General features: G+C 48.0%; 1 protein-coding gene across 14 annotated transcripts in view; it reads right to left on the reverse strand.

Moving 5' to 3' along the window:
* The window catches only part of WDR20 (WD repeat domain 20), a 66219-nt gene that overhangs the window by 17321 nt on the left and 24235 nt on the right, over positions 1 to 24663 (reverse strand). For 3 of the 14 annotated variants that reach the window (XM_049612111.1, XM_049612116.1, XM_049612118.1), the window contains exon 2: positions 6075 to 6257. The exons of 2 other annotated variants lie outside the window; for them this stretch is intronic. In XM_049612111.1, the coding sequence (XP_049468068.1) occupies positions 6075 to 6257 (183 nt within the window). Of the gene's footprint in view, positions 1 to 1166; positions 2182 to 6074; positions 6718 to 7665; positions 7718 to 14258; positions 14526 to 24663 lie in introns of those variants that run through there. 9 more of the 14 variants (XR_007453550.1, XR_007453552.1, XM_049612113.1 and 6 more) reach the window with 9 other exon arrangements.

Consider the following 24663-nt stretch of genomic DNA (forward strand, 5'->3'; position numbering starts at 1 on the left):
CAGGGAGGCGGCAGGGAGACTCAGACAGTCTCTGGTAGGTCACCTGGACCGGCCGCTGGGTTTCCATTAAAGAGTCAAATTCTAGAACACTCCAGGCCAATTTCTGCTTCAATAAAAGACCAAACATGGGGCGCCTGGGTGGCGCAGTCGGTTAAGCGTCCGACTTCAGCCAGGTCACGATCTCGTGGTCCGTGAGTTCGAGCCCCGCGTCGGGCTCTGGGCTGACGGCTCGGAGCCTGGAGCCTGTTTCCGATTCTGTGTCTCCCTCTCTCTCTGCCCCTCCCCCGTTCATGCTCTGTCTCTCTCTGTACCAAAAATAAATAAAAAAAAAAAAAAAAAAAAAAAAAAGACCAAACACAAAATCTGCAGATCCACAGGCTGTCTATGTGTGCCACAGAAGTGGGCTCCCACACCCTCACCTCTCCCCAGTGTTCGCCAGCAGCCCTGCACAATCCCCACCTGAATTCCGAGGAAACCGTCCCTTTTCTGATACGAATCCAGTAAAACTCAAACACCAAAACTAGCATCGCTAATGGCATTAACAGACTAGATTTTCTAACTATGATAAACTAGTTAAAAGGAAGCACGAATAAAAATAAATCTGTAACAACATAAGGTATCATTGCTAAAAGCACTTAGTTATCTTTTCATTTTTTTCTACTACTATCAACATGACAAGCAGGAGAAAATTATTTGGGGGGCAATGGGTGTGAATTTTAGAATGCAGATATTCATTTATAACAAAAATACTAAAGCAAACAATTCAAAAACCACAGCAGCTGCTGGAAAAGCCATAATGTAGCCACAAGGAAAACTGGCGACTAAGGGCTTTGCTGATGTAAATGCATTTAAGGAGAGCTGCTTCCCTCAGGAAGCATGAGGAAAGGGTATTTCAAAGCCACCTAAAAGGTGATCAGATGTCATTTTATCTATGTGAAAGCTTTAAGGAGCTGATCGATCGTTATGCGCTCATTTCCTTCCTCTGATTAAAAAAAGCAACAACAAAAACAAAGCGACCAACATACCCACAACCACTCTTTTGTCCCCAAAGTGGACAGATGGCTGCAAGGCTCGGCCCGGCTCTACCCTCCTGGGGATGCTGGGTGTCCCAACGAGAGAGAAGACGTGGCCTCGCCTCCAGTGGGCCCTTCAGTTGGACCGCGCCTAAAGGCCACAGGAGCACGGACCCACCCAGTGTGACGGCCCTCGCCTTGCGTGAGAGGGAGCAAAGTGAAGACAAAAGGGTCTCACTACATGTCAGCAACGACAGAAGCCTCGATGACAAGCACGGGTGGGGTTTTACGTCTCACACATCTTACCCGACGATCAAAACATACTTGACGATCCTCTGAAGTTACTACTCTCTGGATACACCCCTGAAATGATGAGAATTTCTAGAAAGACAAACAAGTCTGAGTTCATCATCACACACAAAGTGATACCACAACCACTAGCAGTAAAAAGCAAACCCCCAGCCCTTCCAGGGGCTTCACGAGAGGCTGAATGCTCCCGGGGTGGCAGGGTGGGGGGCTCTGCTCCCCAGGAGCCTGTGTGGGGAAGGCACACTCCGCGGTCTGGGAGCTCAGCGGATGTGCCCCATACGCCCAGCAGAGGCCCACAGGCTTAGCGCGCACACAGCGCCACAAAGAGAAACCCAGGAGCCGCGGAGAGACTGGAGAAGCGGACACCTGCAGACACCGCTCCCCCAGGGTGGCTGAAAAGGACCGGCGCTCCCTCTCTTCTGGGCTGAACGGGTATGGAGGCCGGGCCCTGTGGCGGGACAGGGACACTGGCGGGGTGAAGGGAGGAGGGCTCGCCTCTCTGATCAACTGGCCAGACTGGGAGGAGGCGGTCACGGACATCTCTGATGATGGAAGGTGTGAATCTAACAGTCTCACCTCATGAAAACAATAAACACTACAAAGACGATGAGGTTGACAACGTGTGCTGGGAATTACAGGTGATACCTCCTGTCGTCTCTGCACCTCGATAAGCAAACATTTACAGTATTTTTCATTTTTTGAGTGAATGGGGGGGGGAAATCACCTTTTAAGATATACTTGATTCCTAGATAGAAATTTTCATCTACTTTTAATGTCGGGTGGATTTCTAGACTCTAACTCCATTCCATCCATCCATCTACCCGTCCAAACATGTGTGATATTTTCGTGTGCCGGGAACCTGTGGGAAGGAGGCGAAGGTGGAATCGTCAGTACCGCGGTGTGCGCGTGAGTACACGTACGTGCAACGGGCAGCCGCGCAAAAACACTCTGGTGAGCCGCACGCGGGACCAGCGTGATAAGCTGCTCCGCCGCACACACGCTCATCCTCTGCCTGGGTGGTCCTGGAAAGGGACTCTTTCCCCCTTTGAAACTGCTGGTATCTCACCTCCCCAGAGGCCCCTCTTCCAACCCCGGGCGGAAGGTGCTCCCGGGGCTCCCCTCTACCTGCAAAGTCTACTGAGCGCCCACCAAGGGCTCCCTCTCTGAGCCCTTTGCGGATCATCTTGCCCTCACCACACCTCCGGGGGGGGTCTGTCCTTCCCGTCCTCCCGGTGAGGAGAGGTGAGGTCAACAGTGAGGCTCCAGGCTCCGTGTTCCCGGCCGCCGGGCCAACCCCAAGTTGTAGGGAAACACACCGACGGCTGAAAGCACTCCTCTGGAGGCAGCGTGACGGGGGCCAGGGTCTGGGAGGACACAGTCCCTGGTACTCTTCACTCTCACTACGCCTTCACCACAGAACTTTCATCTAATCTCAGGCACGTGAGGGCTATTTACAAGCCCAACTCCCGAATTTCTGCCTCTAGTTTTGGGCCCCAGGCCCACGTATCTAACACCTACAGGCCTTTGAAGCTTATTAAGTACAGACTGGGCCTCCGCTCCCCCAAACCTGCTCCTTCCCAAGCTTACCCGGCATACGGGTGACAGCCAGACCCCTCCCCGTGCTCCCGCCTCGGAAGTCGGGCTCCAAGCAGCAGCCTCGGTAATCTTCCAACCCGCCCCCCACCCCCTGCCGGCCCTGTGCCCCTGCTTCACTCCGTGGGCTCGTGCGCCCCAGCCGGGAGCACACCTGGGCCCCGGCCTACGTGGCACAGCCCTGGGGGCTCGCCCTCCCCGGGCACCCTGGGAGCGGCTCTCCTGTGCCCAGTCTCTTTCCTCCGCCAGGGCCCCCACCTGCCCTGCCTCCCGCGGGGACGCTCTGTCTCCAGTTCTGTACCTAGAGCACAGCACCTCCCACCCGAGATGCTCTCCCCCGCCCCATTTACAGCGGTCTCCGGCTCCTCGCCCTCCTCCGGCCTCTCTCAGGCCTCTGCCTCCCCACACGTCATCACACGTCAGCACTTGAGCTAAGTGTGCGTGAGGGGTGGCCGTAGGGCAGGCCCGGAGTGGGCACGCGGTAAGTAACCCAGGTCTGCCGACGGGACGGGACATGGCCACCGCTCTCGTTCAAAAACCCCAGCTCGCACCGGAAAGGGGTCCCGGCCTCCCGCTGGCCGCGCTACCCTCGTTCTCCCCAACCCAACCCGAGTGCTGGCAGGCGTTCTAAAGGACACATTTGACACGGGCACTCCCTTGATTAAAAGCCCGAAGCTACCCCTACAGCCTCCAGCGTCAGATCCACATTTCTCGGCGTGTCAGGACTTTGACCATCTGGTTCCGATTTCTCTGTTGGCTCCGACTCTCTGAGGCCCTCGTGCTGAGTTGGTCACGCCTGGTCACCCAGCACTCCTCGGCACACCAAGCTGTTTTCTCCAGCTGTGAAGGCCTCTCTCACACTTTCCCAATTCCTATGCCTCTTTCAAGACCCAGAAGAAGTGTCACCTTCTGGAAGTCTTCTAGACTTCCTCCATCGAACTTAACTTTTGTCTTATCTCAGGATACTTGATACACGCTAAAGAATACTGTTAACACATATCCCTTGCACACGTCCCAGTACCCTGTCCGTCCACCTCACTAAACTGGCAGCTCCTAGGAGCACAAGGGTTTGCCTGTCTGGCGACCACACGCGGTGGGGCTTACAGTGTGTGACCAGGGAGCCCTCGTGGAAGTGATTTCCAGTTCCAACTCTAGCGTCAACTCGCTGCCTGCCTGGGACAACTCGCTTACCTTCTCTTGGATTGTCCTTGTCTGTAAAGGGCAGCAGCTACCCGACTGACCGCGCAGAGGACAAACGTGAGCCGCCCCCAAACCTCTAAATCTTACACCATGGCCTCTGAGAGGACACGCCTCTGACGACCCTGCTCTTACACGTCCTGACCGAAACCTGATGAGAATGGTATCCGCACAGCCAAAGAACTTCCTTACTGTGAAAGCCAATCAAATCTCAGCCTCAAGCTATAAACGCCAAGTTGGCATTTACGCACACACAGCCCAAGCATTCTCAACAGCCATTTTTCACATGAAATAGAAGACCAGTAGGGGAAAACTGAGGCTTCGATCGCTGCGTGAGGAGCTGCTTCCTAGCCTGCGATCCCTCCGCTGTCCAGAGCAGGGGACGGATGTGGCCGATGCCCTCAGGGCCCTGAGCCTCCCACCTCCCCCGTGATGACACACAAGCCCTTCTTGTTCTCTCAGTGGCATCCTGTGCCATCCTCAGCCAGAGCATCCCCCGACCTCGTTTACCAACAGCCCTTTAGGTGACTGTAATCTCTCCCCCTTGTGTCCCCCACCCAGACACAAACCAAATTCAGTTTCTGGTGGCAGGTGCAGAGAAGGCCGGCTGCTCCCCGCCAATGGCCACCAAAAAAAAACAGAACAAAAAATAAAACAACAACAACAAAACCATTCGGCTAGTAAGAGATCACTTCCCCAGATACTATTAATAAAAGACGTAGGTAAATAAAACAATTTTCTACTTAAGACTTTTAAAAACAGAGAATCGGATTAAATACTGTTTTTCTATAGTTTTGTCGGTCCATATGGCAAGTTCCGGCTCCAGTCAACTCCGAGGCAACTAGAAGCGGAGACGGCGTGGTTCACAAGACCTCACCGAGTCCACTGGCAACGCCAGACAGAGACGGTGGATGGGGACCGGCAGGGGTGGACAGCGGCATGCCACGACAACTACAAAAGAATCCGAATTTTAACTGCAACTTTGCGTCACATTGAATATTCCTGCCCACAAAGAATTATTTCTTATAAACCAGAATCCATAATGCACTTCTGTTCCAAGTTAATGACAGCAAAACCGGGCAACAGTGCAAAACCACCTGTCCTTCCTGAGGGATCCCAGGTGACCCGACCCTTGCACATCAGGGTTGAGGGGACAAGTTAACGCTGCGGACCCGGGGCTTCTACGTCAGCAAGCCCACTGTATCTTTTCCATTTGCCGGGAGAGTCACACTGAAGAACATCGAATCTGCAATGGCAACTCTTGGGGCCAAAAAGCCACTCCGGTAGCTCTAACAAACAGAATCTATCTGGCAACTTCTATCCGCCATGTTTAACAGTTCTGACATGTTCCTGAACACACGGCTCCTTCCAGAGCACAACTGGAGATACTAGAAACCCAGCACATGCTGTAACACTGGCAAAAGCTGTGTCATGTGATCCAATTTTAAGTGCCAGGACTTCAAACTATGTCAAAGGTGATTTTACAGCAAATATTTTCAAGAGAAAAACAACTACTCCTTAGCCAAACACGTGTCAAACACAGACACAAAAGGCTGGGCTACAATTTAAGCAGCCTAAGGAATTATTATCAGGTTCTTTGATCTGCATGAAATTTTCTGGTGATGTGAACAAGGTCTGGAGTTCTGTATTTTCTTATTTAAATGATAAAACACCAAGTATCAGCTTTGTCCCTGCCCCCATTATGAAAGAGTTTCAAAGCACCTGCTCTAGACACCTGAGCACGCTCCATAAAAAAAAAACGCGTAAAACCGTTATCCCGAGGAAGAACAGGTAGAAGTCAACGAGTTAATTCACCACATTTGAAAGGGTAACACTAGGTAGGACGGCTGAAAGAGTGAGAAATGGGCTTGGCCCAATGTGGAAACGAAGGCCCACTGCCCTTGGTAAGAATGTGTAAATTCTTAAAGGGATTCTTAACGGCTAAGACAGGGTGCTACTTACTTCCTCATTAAATAGTTTGCTAGTTTCTTTTTTGATTGGATCTATAAGCTGGACTTGGCCTGCGGAAAAGCCCACTAGGAGAGAGACACTTTCTGCTGTGGCTGTTAGGTGGTTGAAGTCATGACAAGTAGGCTGTGTTCCTTTGTATATCCTTTTATCTATTGGTTTACTCAAGTCAGCAGCCTGGAGGAGAAAGAGAAAAATACATACGGTAAACAGCACATTGAGATGAGAAATCTAACAGTTACACTATCTTATACTCTATTATGATGTTCAATCTTAAAAACAAAGGTATTTAAAAAATTTTTTTTTCAGTTTTCAGCATTTTGTAAAAGCACTTTCACATACATTAGCCAATTTGATAGCGTTAGACTCTTTACAACTATTACTTTCACAACTCATTCTTCTTCAAATCTCTTTAACAAAGACTCCTGGACTTCAGGAGGGAAAATCCTTGAGATGCTAAATTCAGATTTGTCAAATGCATTCATTCCAAGCATTTTCTAACAGAGTACCTCTAACCACATAAAAACTCAGCTTGCAAATAGATCTATAGCATCTAAACGCTCATTGGTGAGTTACCTGTAGCCCAGGGGTTCTCAAAGTGTGGTCCCCAGGCCAGCGGTGGCAGCAGCAGCATCACCTGGAAACTCAGAAATGCAAATTCTCAAGCCCCACCCCAGACCAAATGAATCAGAAACTAGAGGGGTGGGCCCAGCAAGCCTTCCAGGTGATTCCGATGCCCACTCAGATTTGAGAATCACTGCTGCAGCCAATTATAAGCAAGAGCCTTCTTACTGGGTCACGGTCCCTCTTCTGTATTAGCTTTTGGGTACCTTTCATTTATTGAGCCCACACTCAAGGTGCACGACACACATCGCCTTTTACCCTTACGATGATCATTCAGAGCAGAGAATATCGCCCCATTTTACAGATGAGAAAACAAGCTTAGGGAGGTTCATAACTCAGCCACGGTCACCATACCTACCTAAGTAAGTGGCTAGATGTAGAACCCTGGTCTGTTTGACCATAAAGGACATGGGAGGAACACACACCCAACACACCCCAAAGTCAGAAGCAAATGACTTCTGACTTGGACCAAAAGTGATTTTTCATTGCACCTCCCCCTCAATCCCTAAAAGTACGACTTTTTTCCTTCACGAGAAATGCTCCATGCCATCTAATACGCTGATATTGTGGAAATAAAGGACACCACCCTCCAGTCTTAGTTGAAAGTCACAGGCACAGACAACTAGGTTGCTGAGCGTGTCCTCTGACACGACCACTCCGGCCCTGGGCACTGCTCTGGGGCCATGGCCCCGGCTGTCTGCTGACCAACCCCTGCGTTACGTTCTAAAGATTTCTTTCTTCCAAAGGGGCCTGTGCCATTGTGCTGAGTAGTCTAATGTTTCATTTTTTCAAATAACATACATAAATACTGAGTAGAAAGGAGGACCTCAAAATTATAAACATCTTTGAGCAAACTCGAAACCCCAACATCGGGAAGTCTGGACCGAGTGGAACAGGAACTCTAAGAGCACAGGGCAAAGGAACGAAGATACACACCATGCGGACACTCTCCCAGCCTCACCTCAGTTAAAACGGAGATGAGAATCTCTGTTCTACCAACCTCATGGGATTGTCTGGAGGATGAAATAAGAGAATATATACATGAAAGAGCCCTGAAAAGTGTAACATAAAGACACAAAACACAAGGAAGATCTGACTTTGCAGCAAGGAGGAAAAGGGGCCGGCGGGGCTGGGAGTCAGCGTGGAGGTGGGCTGGCGGCCGCGCTCAGCAGAGGGCCGAGGGCTGCAGAAGCCGAGAAAGCCACCACCCCCCCAGACAGGGACAGGGTGCCTGTGGGAAGCCGCCCCCGGGCTGGACCCTAAAGTCAGGGAGAAAGCAGCTAGGCTAAGGGACCACAGCAAATCATTTCAGAGGAAAGGGGTATCAGCAAACGTCAGAAGTGCCCAAAACAGAAAGTGAAAAAACACTGGCAGCCAGTGACAAAAAACAAATCTGAAATAGGAACAATTAAGTTGTTACATGATCTCTGTATCAGCAGGTATAACTCTTTGAGAATTTTTTTTTTTTTTTTTTTTAGAGCTTGCTTTGGGAACTTCCCCCTTCAAGAATATATCTAAAATTATGCCCAAAACTATAAAAATCAGTTCAAAGGCAAGCCAAAAACTGACAGAGAAAACATACTAATGTTTAATGCTCATACATGACCAAAAGAACACACACTGGCTCTCAGGGACAACAGAGGAAGTGAAAGCTCTGGATTGGATGGTCCAAGTATCATCACTAGTATAGAATTACCCGTATTACAGATCCCTCACAGTAACCACATCAGCCTCAGTTCTTGGGAGATTTATTTTACATCCCTGCCTCCCACCAAGGAACTCTACTGAAAAGATGTCATCTGGAATTAGATCATAAGTGCACAAACGCCTCAAGTATTTTAAATGCCAACCGAAAGACTTCTACTCTTAAATGGTGTAAATACTCCCCAAACATCTTATTTACTAATTTGCTTAACAATTTTCTTCCTAGATCACTGCTTTCAAAGTGTACCAGTTTGTGAACAGTTTACTGGTCTGCAGTCAAGATTGAGCACAGAAATTAAGAATAAACATTTAGGGGCACCGGGGTGGCTCACTCGGTTGAGCATCCGACTTCAGCTCAGGTCATGATCTCACAGTTCGTGAGTTCGAGCCCCGCGTCGGGCTCTGTGCTGACAGCTCAGAGCCTGGAGCCTGCTTCGGATTCTGTGTCTCGCTCTCTCTCTGCCCCTCCCCTGCTCATGTTCTGTCTCTTTCTGTCTTTCAAAAATAAATAAACATTAAAAAATTCAAAAATAAACATTAAAAACAATTTTTTTTCAAAAAAACATTTAGAAACTTTTTATGGCAATCGGGGTAATTTTGTATCTGTCGACTCTAATAAAAAAATTAGAATTTATACTCTGCACATCTTTTTCAGTTTTGTTTTCCAGTAATTTTGTTTTTAATTTTAGAAGAGTATCAGTTCCAATGGATTGGAAATTTTAAAATTGGTCCTTCAACACTGGTGAAAGGCACTGTTCTAGAAGGCACAAAAGTAGACGTAGGCCCAAGAAGCAGTCGGAACACCTCTTACCTGAGGTCACTCCCGTCCCCACCCCCCACGGCACCCGTCGTACTAGAACCAGAACAGCACAACCCGCCAGGCAACATGGCGCCTACCGCAAGCAGGGATTACCGCAGAGCCTCAAGTGACCGCTGGGCCTGTACCCACCCATAAGGATCCGCCACTGGGGCCTGACCCTCTGGAGCCCAACCCCAGAGCGAGGAAAGTCAGGTTACCGGAACCTGCCTTCGTTCAAACCGTGCCACCATCTGGGACTCGTCTTGTCCTCCTTCTTCAGCCAATCCTCAAGTTCCCTTTTCCCACTGATGTGCTTACTGGTGGCCTATTTCTTCTTCCTCCTCTTCCCCTCTTCTTTGGGGATGGCGGGGCGGGGAGGGCGGTGAGCTCACACACCTTTTTAGTAGTGGCAGTAACTACCTGAGTCGGCCACACCTCTTCTGCACGGGGTCATCAGTCCCTGACAGGTGGCTTCCCTGGCAGACGCAGTCTGGCAGAAGGAGAAAGAAAGAACCCGGACTCTGGAGCCAGGCAGGCCTATGTCAAAACCTTGCCTCCCCTCTGGGCAGCCAGGAGGCCTGGGGCAAGGTGCTCCCTTCCTCTCCAAGAAGAAAGCCCCCTGACAAGGGATCTGAGGCACAGAGCATGCGCACACAACTCAGCCGCTAGCCGCCCTATGAATCTGCCCCTGTCAGGTCCCCCCTCTCTGGTCAGACCCTTCAGGAGCTTCTCACCTTCCATCACACCAGGGTGTGGAAGGCCAGACACGACTTCCGCCTGCGGAACACTTCCTGGGCCCCAGCAGCCTCACATCACATCTGTAGTCTCAGCCACCCCTCCGGGGGAGGGGGCAGGAACTGCTGCAGGAATACTGCGGCCCCAGGGCCTGGTGGGGCAGGCCCCGAGGGTGCTGCAGGCTCACGGCCCCTCTCTCTTGGCTTCGGGAGGCCGCCCCGCTGGTTGCAGCTGGGGAATTTCACCCAGTGGCCCAAGCCCCCCACCTCCAACAGGCTTCTTCCCAACTCCCATTCTTTGGGTTGGCTCCTTCCTCCGAACTCTCAAGTACTTCATTTGTTCCACAGAATTTAGTATTTAATCGCTTACACTATTACAGTATTGTTTCATGTCCATTATCATTGATTACAATAAAATTACAATTACAATAAAAATTATAATAAAAACTCCCTTAAGGAGAGCTTCTTTATTAAGTAGTTACCACTGTATTATTCCACAAAATCAGCTTTTATGTTGCAGCTTTCTGGCGACTTCTGCACAGATAAGTTATCGACACTTGAGATGTTTTTAATGTATCTGCATCCTAATTACTGCCAGTTACCTGAATTCTTAAACATGAACTTACAGTGCAACATAGTTAAAAAATCTTACCGATTTTAAGAATTAGATCACATTTGGTTACTCAGCCCCAGCAGAGCATCCCGTCTGTCACAAATGCTCAGTGTCTACTACCTGCATAAAAGTGCAACGATTTCACTTTTTTCAGGGGTAAGATTGAATCCTACCCATGCTCATTCGTTTCTGCGTAAGGAGTCATTGATTACAAATAATTTGTCAGTGTCTCATTCTCAACAGGAAAGTTTTAAATGATGGCTTAAGAATTCCTACTACAGACACGAGCTGGTCATCAAAATCCTCGATCAAGAAGTACACGCTAAAATGTCACGCTTCCCTTTCCAGTATCACAAAGGTCTGCAGAAGCAGCCCTTTTATTCCAGCTCACATCTGCACCCCAGACGCCCGCCCGGCCTGCTGGGGAACGCCCCGCACAAGGAGAGCCCCCACAGGCTCAGCGGGCCTACTCGCCACTGTCGGGGTCCCGCACCCTGGCCCAGCCCTCAGAGCAACTCCGAGAAGGGATGTGGGCCTGCGCGGAGCCCCCTTCGTGGCAACCTGCTACTTGACCCTCCTGAGCGCCCAGAAGCATTGTATGCGGTATGGAAAATATCTCCGAAAGACCGGTTGTGAAAAGTGCACGTCAGAATGTTATTATACACGGGAGGCGGCAGTGTTGCTAATCAAGGAGGGCTTTAATTTTCCTACATCTTCTATTCTCCCTCCCCATCTGAGAACCACCTCAGGGAGAACCAGTCCCACAGAACTCGCCAGAAGAGAGACCCTCCACCCATTTCTGCACCTCCGACTCATCCCACACACTACGCCAGATTCGTCTTCGTGAAGCCTTCGGTCGCCCTCCCATTTCAAACCTCCGTGGCCCTGCCCCGGCGCTGCCTAAACCCCTTGGCCTGGCACCCACGGGCCTCGCTGCCGTGGCCTCATCACCCCCACGCCCTCCAGAGGTACTTGTTCACACGCTGCCTGTCCTCTTTACACCTTCTGGCCTTTCCTCACACCCCTTCCCTCGCTCAGAATACCTTCCCCGTGCACGGCGTCCATACAATCCTGCTCGCGGCGGCCCCAATGTCCTGACCTCCTCATCTCACCGCTGGGGAGCACGCTTTCGCCTGACCTTCCCCGACCGCCATCACTACGGGCCACATTCATCGGCTGTAATGTCAACTGCATTCCATACACCGTGTGAGTCCAGCTCCTTTTAAAAGCAAAAACAGTCAGGAGGCTGCTGAGTCACTGAGGGCCCAAGTGAATTGGTAGAAAAGAGCCGGAGCAGCCCCGGTGACACAAAGGTCTCCGTTACGCCATTTAAAAGTCAGAAGAGAACGGACACCATGCTTTCTATGATCATTCCTCTTGACCGCATCTCAGACAACCAAAACAGGAACCAGAGATGAACAAGGGACAGCTTCCCAGGGCCACAAAGGATCACCTACTTGGAAAGAAGGAACATTTGGAGTCCTATCTCAAGACCTGGGATCCAAAACAAGCCAGATTACAAAGACTGTTCCAGTTTTCCTGGCGGGGGGGGGGGGGGGGGGGGGGGGGGGGGGTGGGGAGGCTTGGGGTCTCCAGGGTCTGCGGCTGGACCACACCTAGCTGGGCATCCTGGACGAAACGTGGGGAAGTGGCGGAGCCCTCCGAGTCCCAGGTGCGGATAAATGCAACTCCAGCCACTCAGAACTGAGGTAGATTCACTTTGTGAATAAAGCTCAAAGTACTCTTTAACCAAAGCGCCCTTCCCCACAGTGGAAAATACCCCGGGCTCTGACAGAAACACCACAGTGATTTTCAAACGTCCTCACTGCCCGCCTGCCCAGAAGCAGAAACAAAGGCTGATCGTGCAAAACCCCCACCCAGTCCACCTTTCTCATGGTTTCTTCAGCTCAACAGCTACACCCAAAATATCTGCATAATTGAGTGGTACTTAAAGAGTTATCTAGGGGCGCCTGGGTGGCTCCGTCAGTTAAGCATCCGACTTCGGCTCAGGTCATGATCTCACGGTCCGTGGGTTCGAGCCCCGCATCGGGCTCTGTGCTGACAGCTCAGAGCCTGGAGCCTGTTTCAGATTCTGTGTCTCCCTCTCTCTGTGACCCTCCCCCGTTCATGCTCTGTCTCTCTCTGTCTCAAAAATAAATCAACGTTAAAAGAAAAAAAATTTAAAAAAAAAAAGTTATCTAACGCGGACTTAAAATATGTATCGGGGCAGTAAGAAGTCAACCAGGTTTGGGATCTCTTCTCCCAAGAGGAGGAAAATGTCAGTCATCTGTACAGTTTCAGTGTTTCAAAAAGGACAGAAACTTATCTGCCTCCTTCACCGCTCTTATCTCCAACACCTAATAGAGGGCGTGGCGTGTAAACGGTATCATTAATATTTATTGCAGAAATGAAACAATTCTAAAAGCGGAAGGAAAAACTTCCACAGCCAGAAGTACATAAAAGCAAATATGTGGGGGTGCCTGGGTGGCTCAGTCGGTTAAGCATCCGACTTTGGCTCAGGTCACGGTCTCACGATTTACAGGTTCGAGCCCCACACTGGGCTCTCTGCTGTCAGCACGGAGCCTGCTTTGGATTCTCTGTCCCCTTCTCTCTCTGCCCCTCCCCTGCATGCCCAGTCTCTCTCAAAAATAAACAAACACTTGGGGGGGTAAAAAAAAAAAAAAAAAAAAAGCAAATGTGTGGTCTGCTGCTGACCAAACTCCCAACCAACAACTAACGCCTTCTTGGGTGCCCGTCTGTGAAAGAAAACAATCTCCGTGAGCAAATATCAGTACATCACTGTCCGGCTTACAAAGCACCTCTGCGCATCGGTTCTTTTGGCCCTCCTTACGCATCTGTGTGCCGGGGACTCCTGCCCCTGCATTTTATAAGGAGGCAAACAGAATCTGCAGTCAAGACGAGGCGGAGTCCAGCCCCTGTGCTCCTGCGCCACGGGGCGCCGACGGGCAGCTGACGAGGCACCGTCTGAGGCCGCAGCTAGATCTGCAACCCCATCACTCGCCCGGGTGGGAATCAGACACCCCAGCCTTGATCGGTGTGGCCCCGACTCCGGGGCTCCCTTCTCAGCGCATCCACCCCGCAGGGCTGTTTCGTTCACAGGAGGGAACAGGCTAGAGTCGCGCCTGGCACTTCAAAGGCACTTGAGAAAAGTTAGTTCTCTTTTCAACTCACGTCTCTCCTCGTGCATATGTGAGGATTTGCTGCCGACCACAGACAGGCTTTGAAAACCCTCATCGTTCACTAATACCTTCCAAGAAGTATACAGGAGGAAAACAGGGTTCTTTCTGCCCTAAATTTCCTGGACAAAGACAACAGGAGAAGCCAAGTTTAGGGCATGGTCTCCTTTCTACGGAATTTTCCCCAACAAGATAGCACCTTCCCTTTCGTAGCTTCCGTGCCTCCTTCCTCCTCTAACAGCACATGCCCACGTGACGTCCGACCCCTTCCCGTTACTAAAAACAAACAAACTGCCGGGTGACACCTGCTAGCAGGCTTCCGCTGGGCTCCGACCCTGGAAGGGGCGCCCAGAGCCCCCACCTCAGACCTGCCCTGTGGGCACGGCCACGGCCACGGCCACGGCCAGGCCGGAGAACGTGGAGGGAGAGAGCCGGGAAGGCCAGTGAGCCGGACGTCCTCAGAATACAGGCAAACGAGGCGTAAAAGGTGAGGGGCACCACCCTTACGTCATTCCAGGACGGGAAGAGTCGCCCACTCACAAAACGCACAAGATACGTTCACTGAATTTTCACAGCGACAATCTGTGGCGCGGCTTCCCGGTCTCCAGAGAAACGCTTCCCACAGGGGCAGGGAAGGCCCCTCTCCGGAGGGAGGTCAGCGGAGCAGGTCGGCAGGGCGCAGGGCGCAGGGCGGGGCAGGGGTGCCGCGGGGAGGAAGCAGGACGGGATTGCTCGGCGCGTCTTCTCCCCTGGCCCGGCACTGCCGTCAAGGACCTGCTGAAACAACAAGCGTGTGTTGTCATCCCATGTCGTTTTCCCCAAGGCAGCCTGTCACCCAAAAGCCGACTCCCCTACCCTCGGATGATTTCTCAAAGACGAACCGAACAAGCCGCCGAACTACCACACCTTCGCCAACTCTCCGAGCTCTCGAGCCGAACGCCACGCTCAGGTCAAGGCTCTTCCGCGGTGGGAGATTCTACAAATGGCTGCCGCCGCTGAGGCTACTGGAACACGGATTTCTTCGTTAGAGAAAAGCCACGAATCGACATCAGCTGAATTCAGTTTGCCCGCGTTCTAACACCAGATCTCATCACATTAAAATGCTGACATACACAAATGACCTATTTTTTATTAAACCCTTCTGTTAAATATGCACAAAATACGCACTCCTATTCCTGAGGGAATGCCAACACCTCGAATGGAAGAAAAGGCAAGGTGTTTTATTTCTGCAAAAGATACTCACTTCAAATTCTCAGAAAATACTATACATATATATATTTTTTTAAAGTTTCCCCTTAAAGGGGCTTGGCGGGGAATCCTTGGACCTAAAAGCGTTGCGACGCTGGTAAACTGCAGGCCACTCGGAGGCAGTGAGGACTCCCTATGTGCTGCTCAACGACTGCCGCGCTGTCTTCCTAACACCGAGGCCATCCACGAGCTTGTGGTGCTTGGCACGGCATCAAGAGGACTTTTAAATTTTCCGATTCAGGTTGCTTTGTAACCTAAGCAGCAATCTGCAGAGGAACTCCCATTCTAAGTCAGAAATCCCCGAAATCCCCAACTGTCTAGAGGCCCCGCCACCTTCCAGCTCCCATTTCCTCATCCTACTGAGACACTGAGGCCCAAGGAAGGGTGGTGGTCTGCCCGACGTTTCCCAGAGCGTAGAACTGTGCTTTTAGCCCCAAACTGCTATTTTTCCAATCACCCAATCTCAGTTGGAACAATGAACTGAATCTGTAACAGACGAATTTTTCTTGTAATTGGCACCGATGTGCTCTAGTAATTATATATCAAATGACGGCACTCTGGAGCCAGTACGATGCCGTGTTTCCAAACAGAAAGCAAGAAAGCTAAAGAGAACGAACAAACACCAAACTTCTCTTACACCATGGAGATGAGCCGCTAAAAGCCGTGGCCGAAATAGTCTATTTGGCCTCTGTGATTCAAAGACTTCGTCTCTAATCAGCCAGAGCTCAGCTGAAGGGAGCAGCCTCAGATCAGTGGAGCGGGGGAGAGCTGACCTGCTCTCAATACCAGCACCAGGAAAAGTTCCAACCTCTCCTTCATCTACAGTTTTACAGCATCACCGGAACTACGCGCTCGGCACTTGTGCTCAGTCACTTGTCACGGATGTCTCATCTCCCCAGCTAATGCAAAGCTTTGAGGGCGTAACTTTCTCATAGGCCGCCTCAGTAACAGCCACTCAGACGTTTCTGATGGTTTTTCCCTGCCAGATTAGAAAAAAGCCTCTCCAGGCACCTGGAATGTACCATTGGCCAAGCAGCGCCAACAGCAGCCAGTTTCAAGACGTGGACCAGCAAAACTGGCACCTACAGGAACGTGGAGAGGCTGGCCTCCCCTCACCACTGCAGGAGCATAAGCTGGCAGAGCCTTTATGCAGGAGGGCAACTTGGCAACACGTGGCAAATGCCTCCCTTCCTCTAACCACAAATTGAGCTCCTAGGAATGCATCCTTAGCCTATCTTTCAAGTACATAATTTGTAGCAGCCCCCAACTGGCCCAACATAAATGTCCATCTATAGGAGGCTAGATAAAGAGCGGGCTAACCATGGAATGCTACACACTGAGAACAAATGTGGATAAACCTCAAAAAATATATTAAATGAAGCCAAATATAAATGAAGCATATAATAATTCCATTTATATAAAGTTCAAAAATAAGGAAAACTAATCTGCGATGCTAGAAGTGAGAACAGTGGGTCCCCTTGAAGAGCGTGGGGAAGGGGCCATAGGGCTGGTTGGCCAGGAATGCGGTTCCTTAAATCTCGGATTGATTCTGCTTTGTGACAAATTAACACAGCTTTACACTTAACACACTTCTTTCTTTATGCTATTCCTAAATTAAAAAGAAATTTTAATGAGCAAACACATGTACAAACACAGCTAGTTCAACTCTGTTTACACTGAAACATTATCAACATCTTGTGTGTTCCAAAAAGGAAATTGGTAAATATGTCATGTAGCCATTTAAAATGAAGATATTTACTTACTAGCAAAGAAGGATGTTCTATGCTTTATTAAGTGGAAAAATGAAACAATAAAAAATAGGATTCTAAAGACAAAAAAAATTGCAAAGACATCTTAAAATCGTATTCATACTGTAATCACACTGTTAGTAATAACAGTACATCGTTATTTTGAATATACCTTGTAGAAGCAAGCTGATTATGTGAATGTCATTAGGAGCTGAGACTTTGCACATAAGAGGTATAAATGTAAAATCATTCATCTTAAATTTGACTAGGAGGGGCACCCGAGTGGCTCAGTCAGTTAAGCATCCAACTTCGGCTCAGGTCATGATCTCGCAATTTGTGAGTTCAAGCCCAGTGTTGGGCTCTGTGCTGACAGCTCAGAGCCCGGAGCCTGCTTCGGATTCTGTGTCTCCTTCTCTCTCTGCCCCTTCCCCTCCCCTCACCCTCGCCCTCTCCCTCTCTCAAAAATGAATAAACCTTTTCAAAAAATTGACTAGGAAAGACCAATAGAAAACCGTGTGTGTTTTCTTAAGAGAAAAAAAAAAAAGGCATTTTCTAGCTGTGTGCAATAAAAGGGTATAGATGCAATGACCAAATAGCAACTTCTGGTGCCTAGACTCTGCCTCGAACAGTATTTGCCACTTAAAGTCACCAAGGCTCCTAGAACCTGATACCAGGTATGGGGCAAAAAATGAATCTGGAACATCTTTTTGTACCTCTGGGCAAGAAAGCTATCAAAGACTACAAAAGCTGGGCCCAAAAGACTTAGGGGGCAAGGCAGAGGGGCTACCATTACACAAAGATGGGACGGTTCAAACATCAAAATGAGGGGTACCCGGCTGGCTGAGTCAGTAGAGCACGTGACCCTTGATCCGAACCCCACATTGGTTGGAGATTACTTTAAAAAAAAATACATCAAAATAATACTACAGAATTTTCATGGAATAAAGTAAGAATCTGAGTTTATACTGATATCAATAAATGGAGAAAAGAAAGCTCTTCCTTATATTAGACTAACACCTGACAAACGTAGGAGGAAATAATGGAGTCTGAAAATCACCATTTGCAACTATTATAGTAACACAATAATAAGTGGTTCAGCCAAAATCAATGAATGCTACAACTAGTGGATAAAGGTTTAATGAGAAACAGGATACTTACATAGTCTCAAAGTGTCCCCTCACAAATTACCTCTCAATTACAAAGAGAAAAATGGAACTTTACAACAGATTAATTTAGTAAATACAGCTTTAATCAGGTTAACATTAATTTGCCCACTAATACTGGGGCAAATCAGCATCATGTGCCTCTTGAAATGCTGCCCTGGGATGGGCACAACAACATCAGTTCTGTGGTATTTCTCCCCAAAATGCAGCCCATGAATCTAATCATGAAAAAAAAAAAAAAATCAGACAAATCCAAACTGAGAGGGATTCTACAAAATAACTGAACTCTTAAAAATGTCAAGATCATGGTAACAAAGAAAAGGGTAAGGAACAGGTCCAGACTAAACAAGACTAAAGAGCTTGCAACTAACTGCCGTGTGTGAACTTGGACGGGACCCCAACCAGGAAAAAATGACTTTTAAAAGACAGCACTAGGGTGGGGCGCCTGGGTGGCTCAGTCGGTTAAGCACCAGACCAGCTCAGGTCATGATCTCACGGTTTGTGGGTTCAAGCCCCACATCAGGCTCCGTGCTGACAGCTCGGAGCCTGGAGCCTGCTTTGGATTCTGTGTGTCCCTCTCTCTCTCTACCCCTCCCCTGCTTGTGCTCTGTGTGTGTCTCTCTCTCTCAGAAGTAAACAAACATTTAAAAAAAATTTTTTTTCTTTTAAAAACAACACTAGGGTAACTGGTGAAAAAAAATTTAATGTTTGTTTATTTTGAAAGAGAGAGTGTGCATATTGATGCGAGCAGGGGAGGGACAGAGAGAGGCAGGGAGAGAAAGAAAGTGGGGCGGGGTGGGGGGAGAGAGAGAGAGAGGGAGGGATGGAGGGTGGGGGGAGGGGAAGGGGGAATCCCAAGCAGGCTCCATGCTGCCAGTGCAGAGCCTGATACGTGGCTCAAACTCACGAACCGTGAGATCATGACCTGAGGGGAAACCAAGAGTCACATGCGTAACCAACTGAGCCACCCAGGTGCCCCGTAACTGGTGAAATTTTAATGTGAACTGTTGATTAGATAAGAGGAATGCATCAATGTTATATTCCTGATTTTGATAAATGTACTATGGTTATGTGAGTGACAATTCTTGTTCTGGGGAAAGAAATGGACACGATGTCTACAAGCCAGTCTCAAATGATATATATTTTACATACACAGAGGGGGAGGGGGAGAGAGGGAGGGGAGAATACAAATGATAAAACAAATGGGCAAATTTTAAGCAATTAGTCTGGGTGACAGGCATATAGGAGTTCTTTGCACTGTTCTTGTCACTTTTCTGTAAGTGTGAAATTATAGCAACGTAATTTTTACAAAAGAGAGACTTAAGAGGTATGTATACTAAATGTAATGTGTGGTCCTTGTTTGGAAATATAGGTGAGTAAGCCAACTAAAAACATCTTTTTGTGGTAGTGGTCACATGAATCTACACATGGGATACAACGGCACAGAAGCAACCAACCACACACACACAGACACACACACACACTCCTGCTAGTGCGTCTGAAACTGGTGAAATCCAAACGAGCTCTGAGGACTACACCAACGGCGATTTCCTGATACTGATATGTACTATAGTTACGCAGAATATTACCCCTGAGGAAAACTGGATGAAGGGTACATGAGACCTCCATGCATACTTCTTGCAACTTCCTGTGAATATAGAATCACTTCAAATTAAAAAATTAAAAATAAATTAATAAAAAGATCCTTATGAATCAAGAAATCGTAAAGAATATTCATGAATCTGTCAAAGAACAGACTATATTCAAATGTAAATTTTTAACGTGTGAAAATGTAGTTTCATTTCTCAGAACAGTCCACGTATCATAGAAAAAATACAGAAGACACGATGCTTGGAATTTGCTTTAAAATAATGCAGTAAAGCAGGAGCCTGGGTGGCTCAGTCAGCGGAGCATCTGACTGGCTATGGTCATGATCTCAAGGGCTGTGAGTTCGAGCCCTGCATCGAGTTTGCCACCGTCAGCACAGAGCCCACTTCTGATCCCCCGTTCCCCACTCTCTGCCCCTCCCCTGCTCGCTCTTTCTCAAAAACAAATGAGTATTTTTCAAAAAGTAATGCAGTAAGGGCAACAGAATCGATTAAGTGAGACTAGTCCTATGCTGACAAATGGCAAAGCTGGGAGACAGGTGTACGGAAGTTCATTACACCATCCTCCCGACTTTTGTGTAAGTTTGAAATTTTTCATAATTAAAAAAGTAGGATTCCTTTTAGAATATACATTTGTATGTGTATAGTTGCAAAGAAAGCAATTCAAATAGATACTCATCAAACTATGAAACGTGGTTATTAAAAGGTTAGGGGTAGTATTTAGGTGATAATTTTTTGCCTATCTTAATTTCTAACTTTTCATCAATAATTATATATTACTTGTGTAATTTCTTAAATAGAAAAAGGAAAAAAAACCCACAGGCCAAAAAAACCACTAAAACTTTCAAAATTATTTAAGTGGCTTAAAAGCATGTCATGGCCTAGCGCAGGGTCACAGAAAAATATGTGCCTTTGTGAATAGTAAAATTCACCATAAAAGAAATCTTACTGTGACACCAAGTAAATGCATGAATGGGATGATATATCACCAACAGGTGATGATATATTTTGAACCAGGCAAATCATAAGTTTCACGCCAGTTGGGACCGCTGGAATATGTTATTAATGTTTCTGTGGCACCAATGATGTCACTCAATGAGATGAGAAAGGACAGGAAAATTCTTTAAAGGAGCCAATCATTCAGAGGACAAATAAGCAGGCCATGGCTGGTTCTACTGTTTCACTCTTCGAATAGTACTGCAGTGTTAGAAGGGCTCACTGTGCGCTCCTAATTTGCTACAGTGGCAAATAAAGTAACTTTTCCCAGAGGCTTCTTTGGGAAATCCAATCTGTTCTAAGTCTATCTCCTAACTTTTTCCCTACTGTAGATTCATAATTGAGTCCCCATCTTTCTCACAAGAATTGAACTGAGAACTCATCATCAATCCCAAGCTCTTCTAAAGATTCTAGGAAAACCCAATCCTAAATTTTCCTCAATCCAGAAGAAATAGCTGAAAGAGTAACTCAGTGGAATTTGCTTTTCTGCATTCAGCAATATTTTAGCACTTAAAAGCTAAAATCTCTGAGGCCTGAAATAAAACTGGTAGGCTCAATAGGGACAGTATCGTATGCATAGTCTCAAAGGGGACAGCAGTGTATTTTAAATGTGGGTTAGCAGGCCAACCAGCTTGGAATTGATTAAGAAGTGCCACAGTGAGGGCAGAAATCAACCCTAACCCGAAAGTTAACATTTGGCAACAACTGCACTTTTGCTTCACTCCATTTGTCATTCATTACCTCATGTAATCAAATACATAATTAAAAATGTGCAACTATTAGGGACGCCTGGGTGGCTCAGTCAGCTGAAGGTCCGACTTCGGCTCAAGTCATGATCTTGAGGTCCGTGAGTTCGAGTCCTGCATCAAGCTCTGTGCTGACAGCTCAGAGCCTGAAGCCTCTTCAGATTCTGTGTCACCCTCTCTCTCTGCCCCTCCCCAGCTTGCGGTCTCTCTCAAAAATAAATAAACATTAAAAAAAATTTTAATGTGCAATATTAGCTTTAAAAATTAAATATAAAGCTATTCACAAAGAAATGGATTGCTTATGGACTGAAGCAATCCATTTCCCAGTGTGAGTAATGTTGTAATAGATCTCCATATTTAGGGGTCTCATATGAATGTTGGTTAACGTTCAGTCTCATATTCATGGAATCAGAGGACAGAGATAAAAGTGGAGCTTTTAAAAAAGCCACATTTGCTCTCAAGATGTTGCAACTTAAGGGGCGCCTGGGTGACTCAGCTGGTTAAGGGTCTGACTTCGGCTCAGGTTATGATCTCACAGTTCAGGAGTGCTGACAGCTCAGAGCCTGGAACCTGGTTCAGATTCTGTGTCCCTCTCTCTCTGCTCCTCTCTCTCTCAAAAATGACTAAACATTAAAAAAAAATTGTAATAAGTTAAAAAAAAAGATGCTGCAACTTAAAACCAAAGATGTAAGCTGCCTAAAATCATAAATCAATTCACCCAGCAGCTACACTTGGAGCTCTGATCCTATTGGCTGTAAGTGGGCTATACCCAGTAAACTCGGGGACAGCACAGGGTAACCTAACCCAATGCCCTCACTTCTGTCTCCTTTCCTGTCACCTGTGGCATTCGTGCTTCTACATCAAACAGTAACTAGCTGTCAGAACTTGAAATTCTATCATTTACAACACAGAGTAGAGAAATACAGAAGACTCTGCAAAGCTCATGAAGCTTAGCATAAACCCAATGACGCTCCTTTAGCTGGCGCAAAGCTCACAGGTAAGTTCGGACCACTGCCAGCCTTCTCTTGGCTAAGAAGGGAATAGCTTGCTTGATAATTCACGGTTTCAAGCCGGCCGTGTCCTGAGCAACCAAGGCCAAAGCCCACTACCACAGCTCCTTCCAAACTTCCTGACTGCCTTCCGGAAAGTCTTCCCTCTGCAGCAGAGTCAAATGCCCAATGAGAAAGCTCTGGCCAGCAGGGACGCGCGCCAACGCAGAAAGGATGGTGGGACAGGCGGGAGCCCTAAGCGAGGCTGCAGATGCTGACAGCCAGAGAAAACGCCCGCCCGCAGCTCAGCCTGACGGTGCGTGTGGTCACAACGAAGGCTGAGGCTCCAAACACCAGCAGGTCCTATAAGCAGCACCTGCGGCTACAGACCAAAAGACAGTCTCTCGGGTGGTATGGAAAGATCTCTGATCTCTCTTCCATGTAGAGTACTTCGACCATGTATGTCTTTAAATTTAAAGAGACACAGAACAACGTAACACCCATTTCCAAGTGTCTTATTGTCTACAGCAAGTCCAAGTGCTTGTACTGTTCTCACAAGTCCTTGGACCTCAAGCCACATGCATGAAGGTCAGGCAGCAAGAAACCATGGCCGACCCAGGGCCCCAAAGGAGGAGGAGCATGGCAAAGCACAGAGAGCCAGCCAGGCAGGTCCTGTCCCCGGACAAGACGAGGCTGGAAAGGCACTAGGAGGCCGCTGTTCAGGCCCCGCAGTGTCCCAGGCCAGAAGGCCACCTGCCATCATTTTAGGACACGTTCTGCCTGAGTCCCCGGCAAACACCTCAATTAATTAACATTTTTAAAGGACCTGAGTTATTTCTCCGTGAGAGCTCACATGTCAATCCCATCGTCCACATAGTCCTAACCTGGGAAAACAAAAACATGGAACAGCCCACCATTTCAAAGTGCAGAGTAAAACATTTTAGAGAAAAATCTGGTTGGAAACCTACATTACATTCTGAAGAGCAGTTAAGAGCACAGACTGTGGAGCTAAGACGGCTGGGTCAGACTCAGCTCCTGCTGTCCCCAGCCCTATGAGCTCAGACTAGTTATTTGCCTCTCCACACTACTGTTTCCACAAAATGGGAAAATAAGGGTAACAAAAGAGTTCCACCACGTATAGAGGGCTAAGGAGTTAAAATGTGTAAGTGGTTAGAGTGGCAACACAAAGTGCTCATGTAAGTACGAGCTAGGTAAGTAACATCAATTTACATCTGCTAAATGCAATCAAACAATAGTGAGTTAGCAAGGAAACAAGCATTTGATTCCTCATAGGCATTTTATTTTTTTAATGTTGATTTTTGAGAGAGAGAGAGACGAAGCATGAGCAGGGAGGGGCAGAGAGAGAGGGAGACACAGAACCTGAAAGCAGGCTCCAGGCTCTGAGATGTCGGCACAGAGCCCGACGTGGGGCTGGAACCCGTGAACCACGAGATCATGACCTGCTCTGAAGTCAGACGCTCAACCAACTGAGACACCCAGACGCCCCATAATGTTTATTTATTTATTTTTGAGAAAGAGTCAGAGGAGCGCAAGCAGGGTAGGAGGGAGAGAGAGAATCCCAAGCGGGCTCCACACTGTCAGTGCAGAGTGAAGTAGGGCTCAAACTCACCAAAAGGGCGATCGTGACCTGAGCCGTGATCAGGTATCGGCCACTCAGCCGACTGAGCCACCCAGGCGTCCCTGATTCCTCACATCTTTAAAGATAAAGGTATTTTCCTATTTAGTTGCCTGTCCAAAAATGTGTGTCAGTGTTGGGGGTGAGAAGTGGAGGAGGTCAGAGAGGTAAAAAAGAGCACAGAGAACCTAAATGACAAGCCCTGTCCCTTCACCAGAAATGACAACTGTGCCCTGGGTCAGAAGCGCTCGCTCTGATAACCTGTTCACTTTCATACACGGCTGGACCAAAGCAGAGCCAGCACAATTACATTTTTCAGTCCATTCAGATTTTACCAAAATTCAGTGCAACATAATTTTTGAAAGTTGTAAAAATTAAGTTCAGAGGCCAGAACTGTGTGGTACCTCAATGAAAGTACAGGTTAATTTCTGACACAAAACTACCCGTGGCACGTTACAATGTGACGGTCAGGTACGTGAATGTGTAGAGCCTGGACTGTGACGTCAAAGGCTCTCTCACCTGCTTCTCTGACAGACAGTAAGCGAATGAATGTTAGAAAAAGGAAATAAAATGCTTCCCTTTAAAACAAAAAAGCTGATAGGCTGTTGTTCAGTAGAGTAATACAATGAGCGTGCCCGACTGGCTCAGTTGGTGGAGTGTGGGACTCTTAATCTTGCAGTCATGAGTTCAAGCCCCACGCTAGGAGCAGAGATTGCTTAAAAACAAATTCTGGGAAGGAAGGAAGGAAGGAAGGAAGGAAGGAAGGAAGGAAGGAAGGA

Source organism: Panthera uncia, assembly GCF_023721935.1.
Source record: "Panthera uncia isolate 11264 chromosome B3 unlocalized genomic scaffold, Puncia_PCG_1.0 HiC_scaffold_1, whole genome shotgun sequence".
NCBI lineage: Eukaryota > Metazoa > Chordata > Mammalia > Carnivora > Felidae > Panthera > Panthera uncia.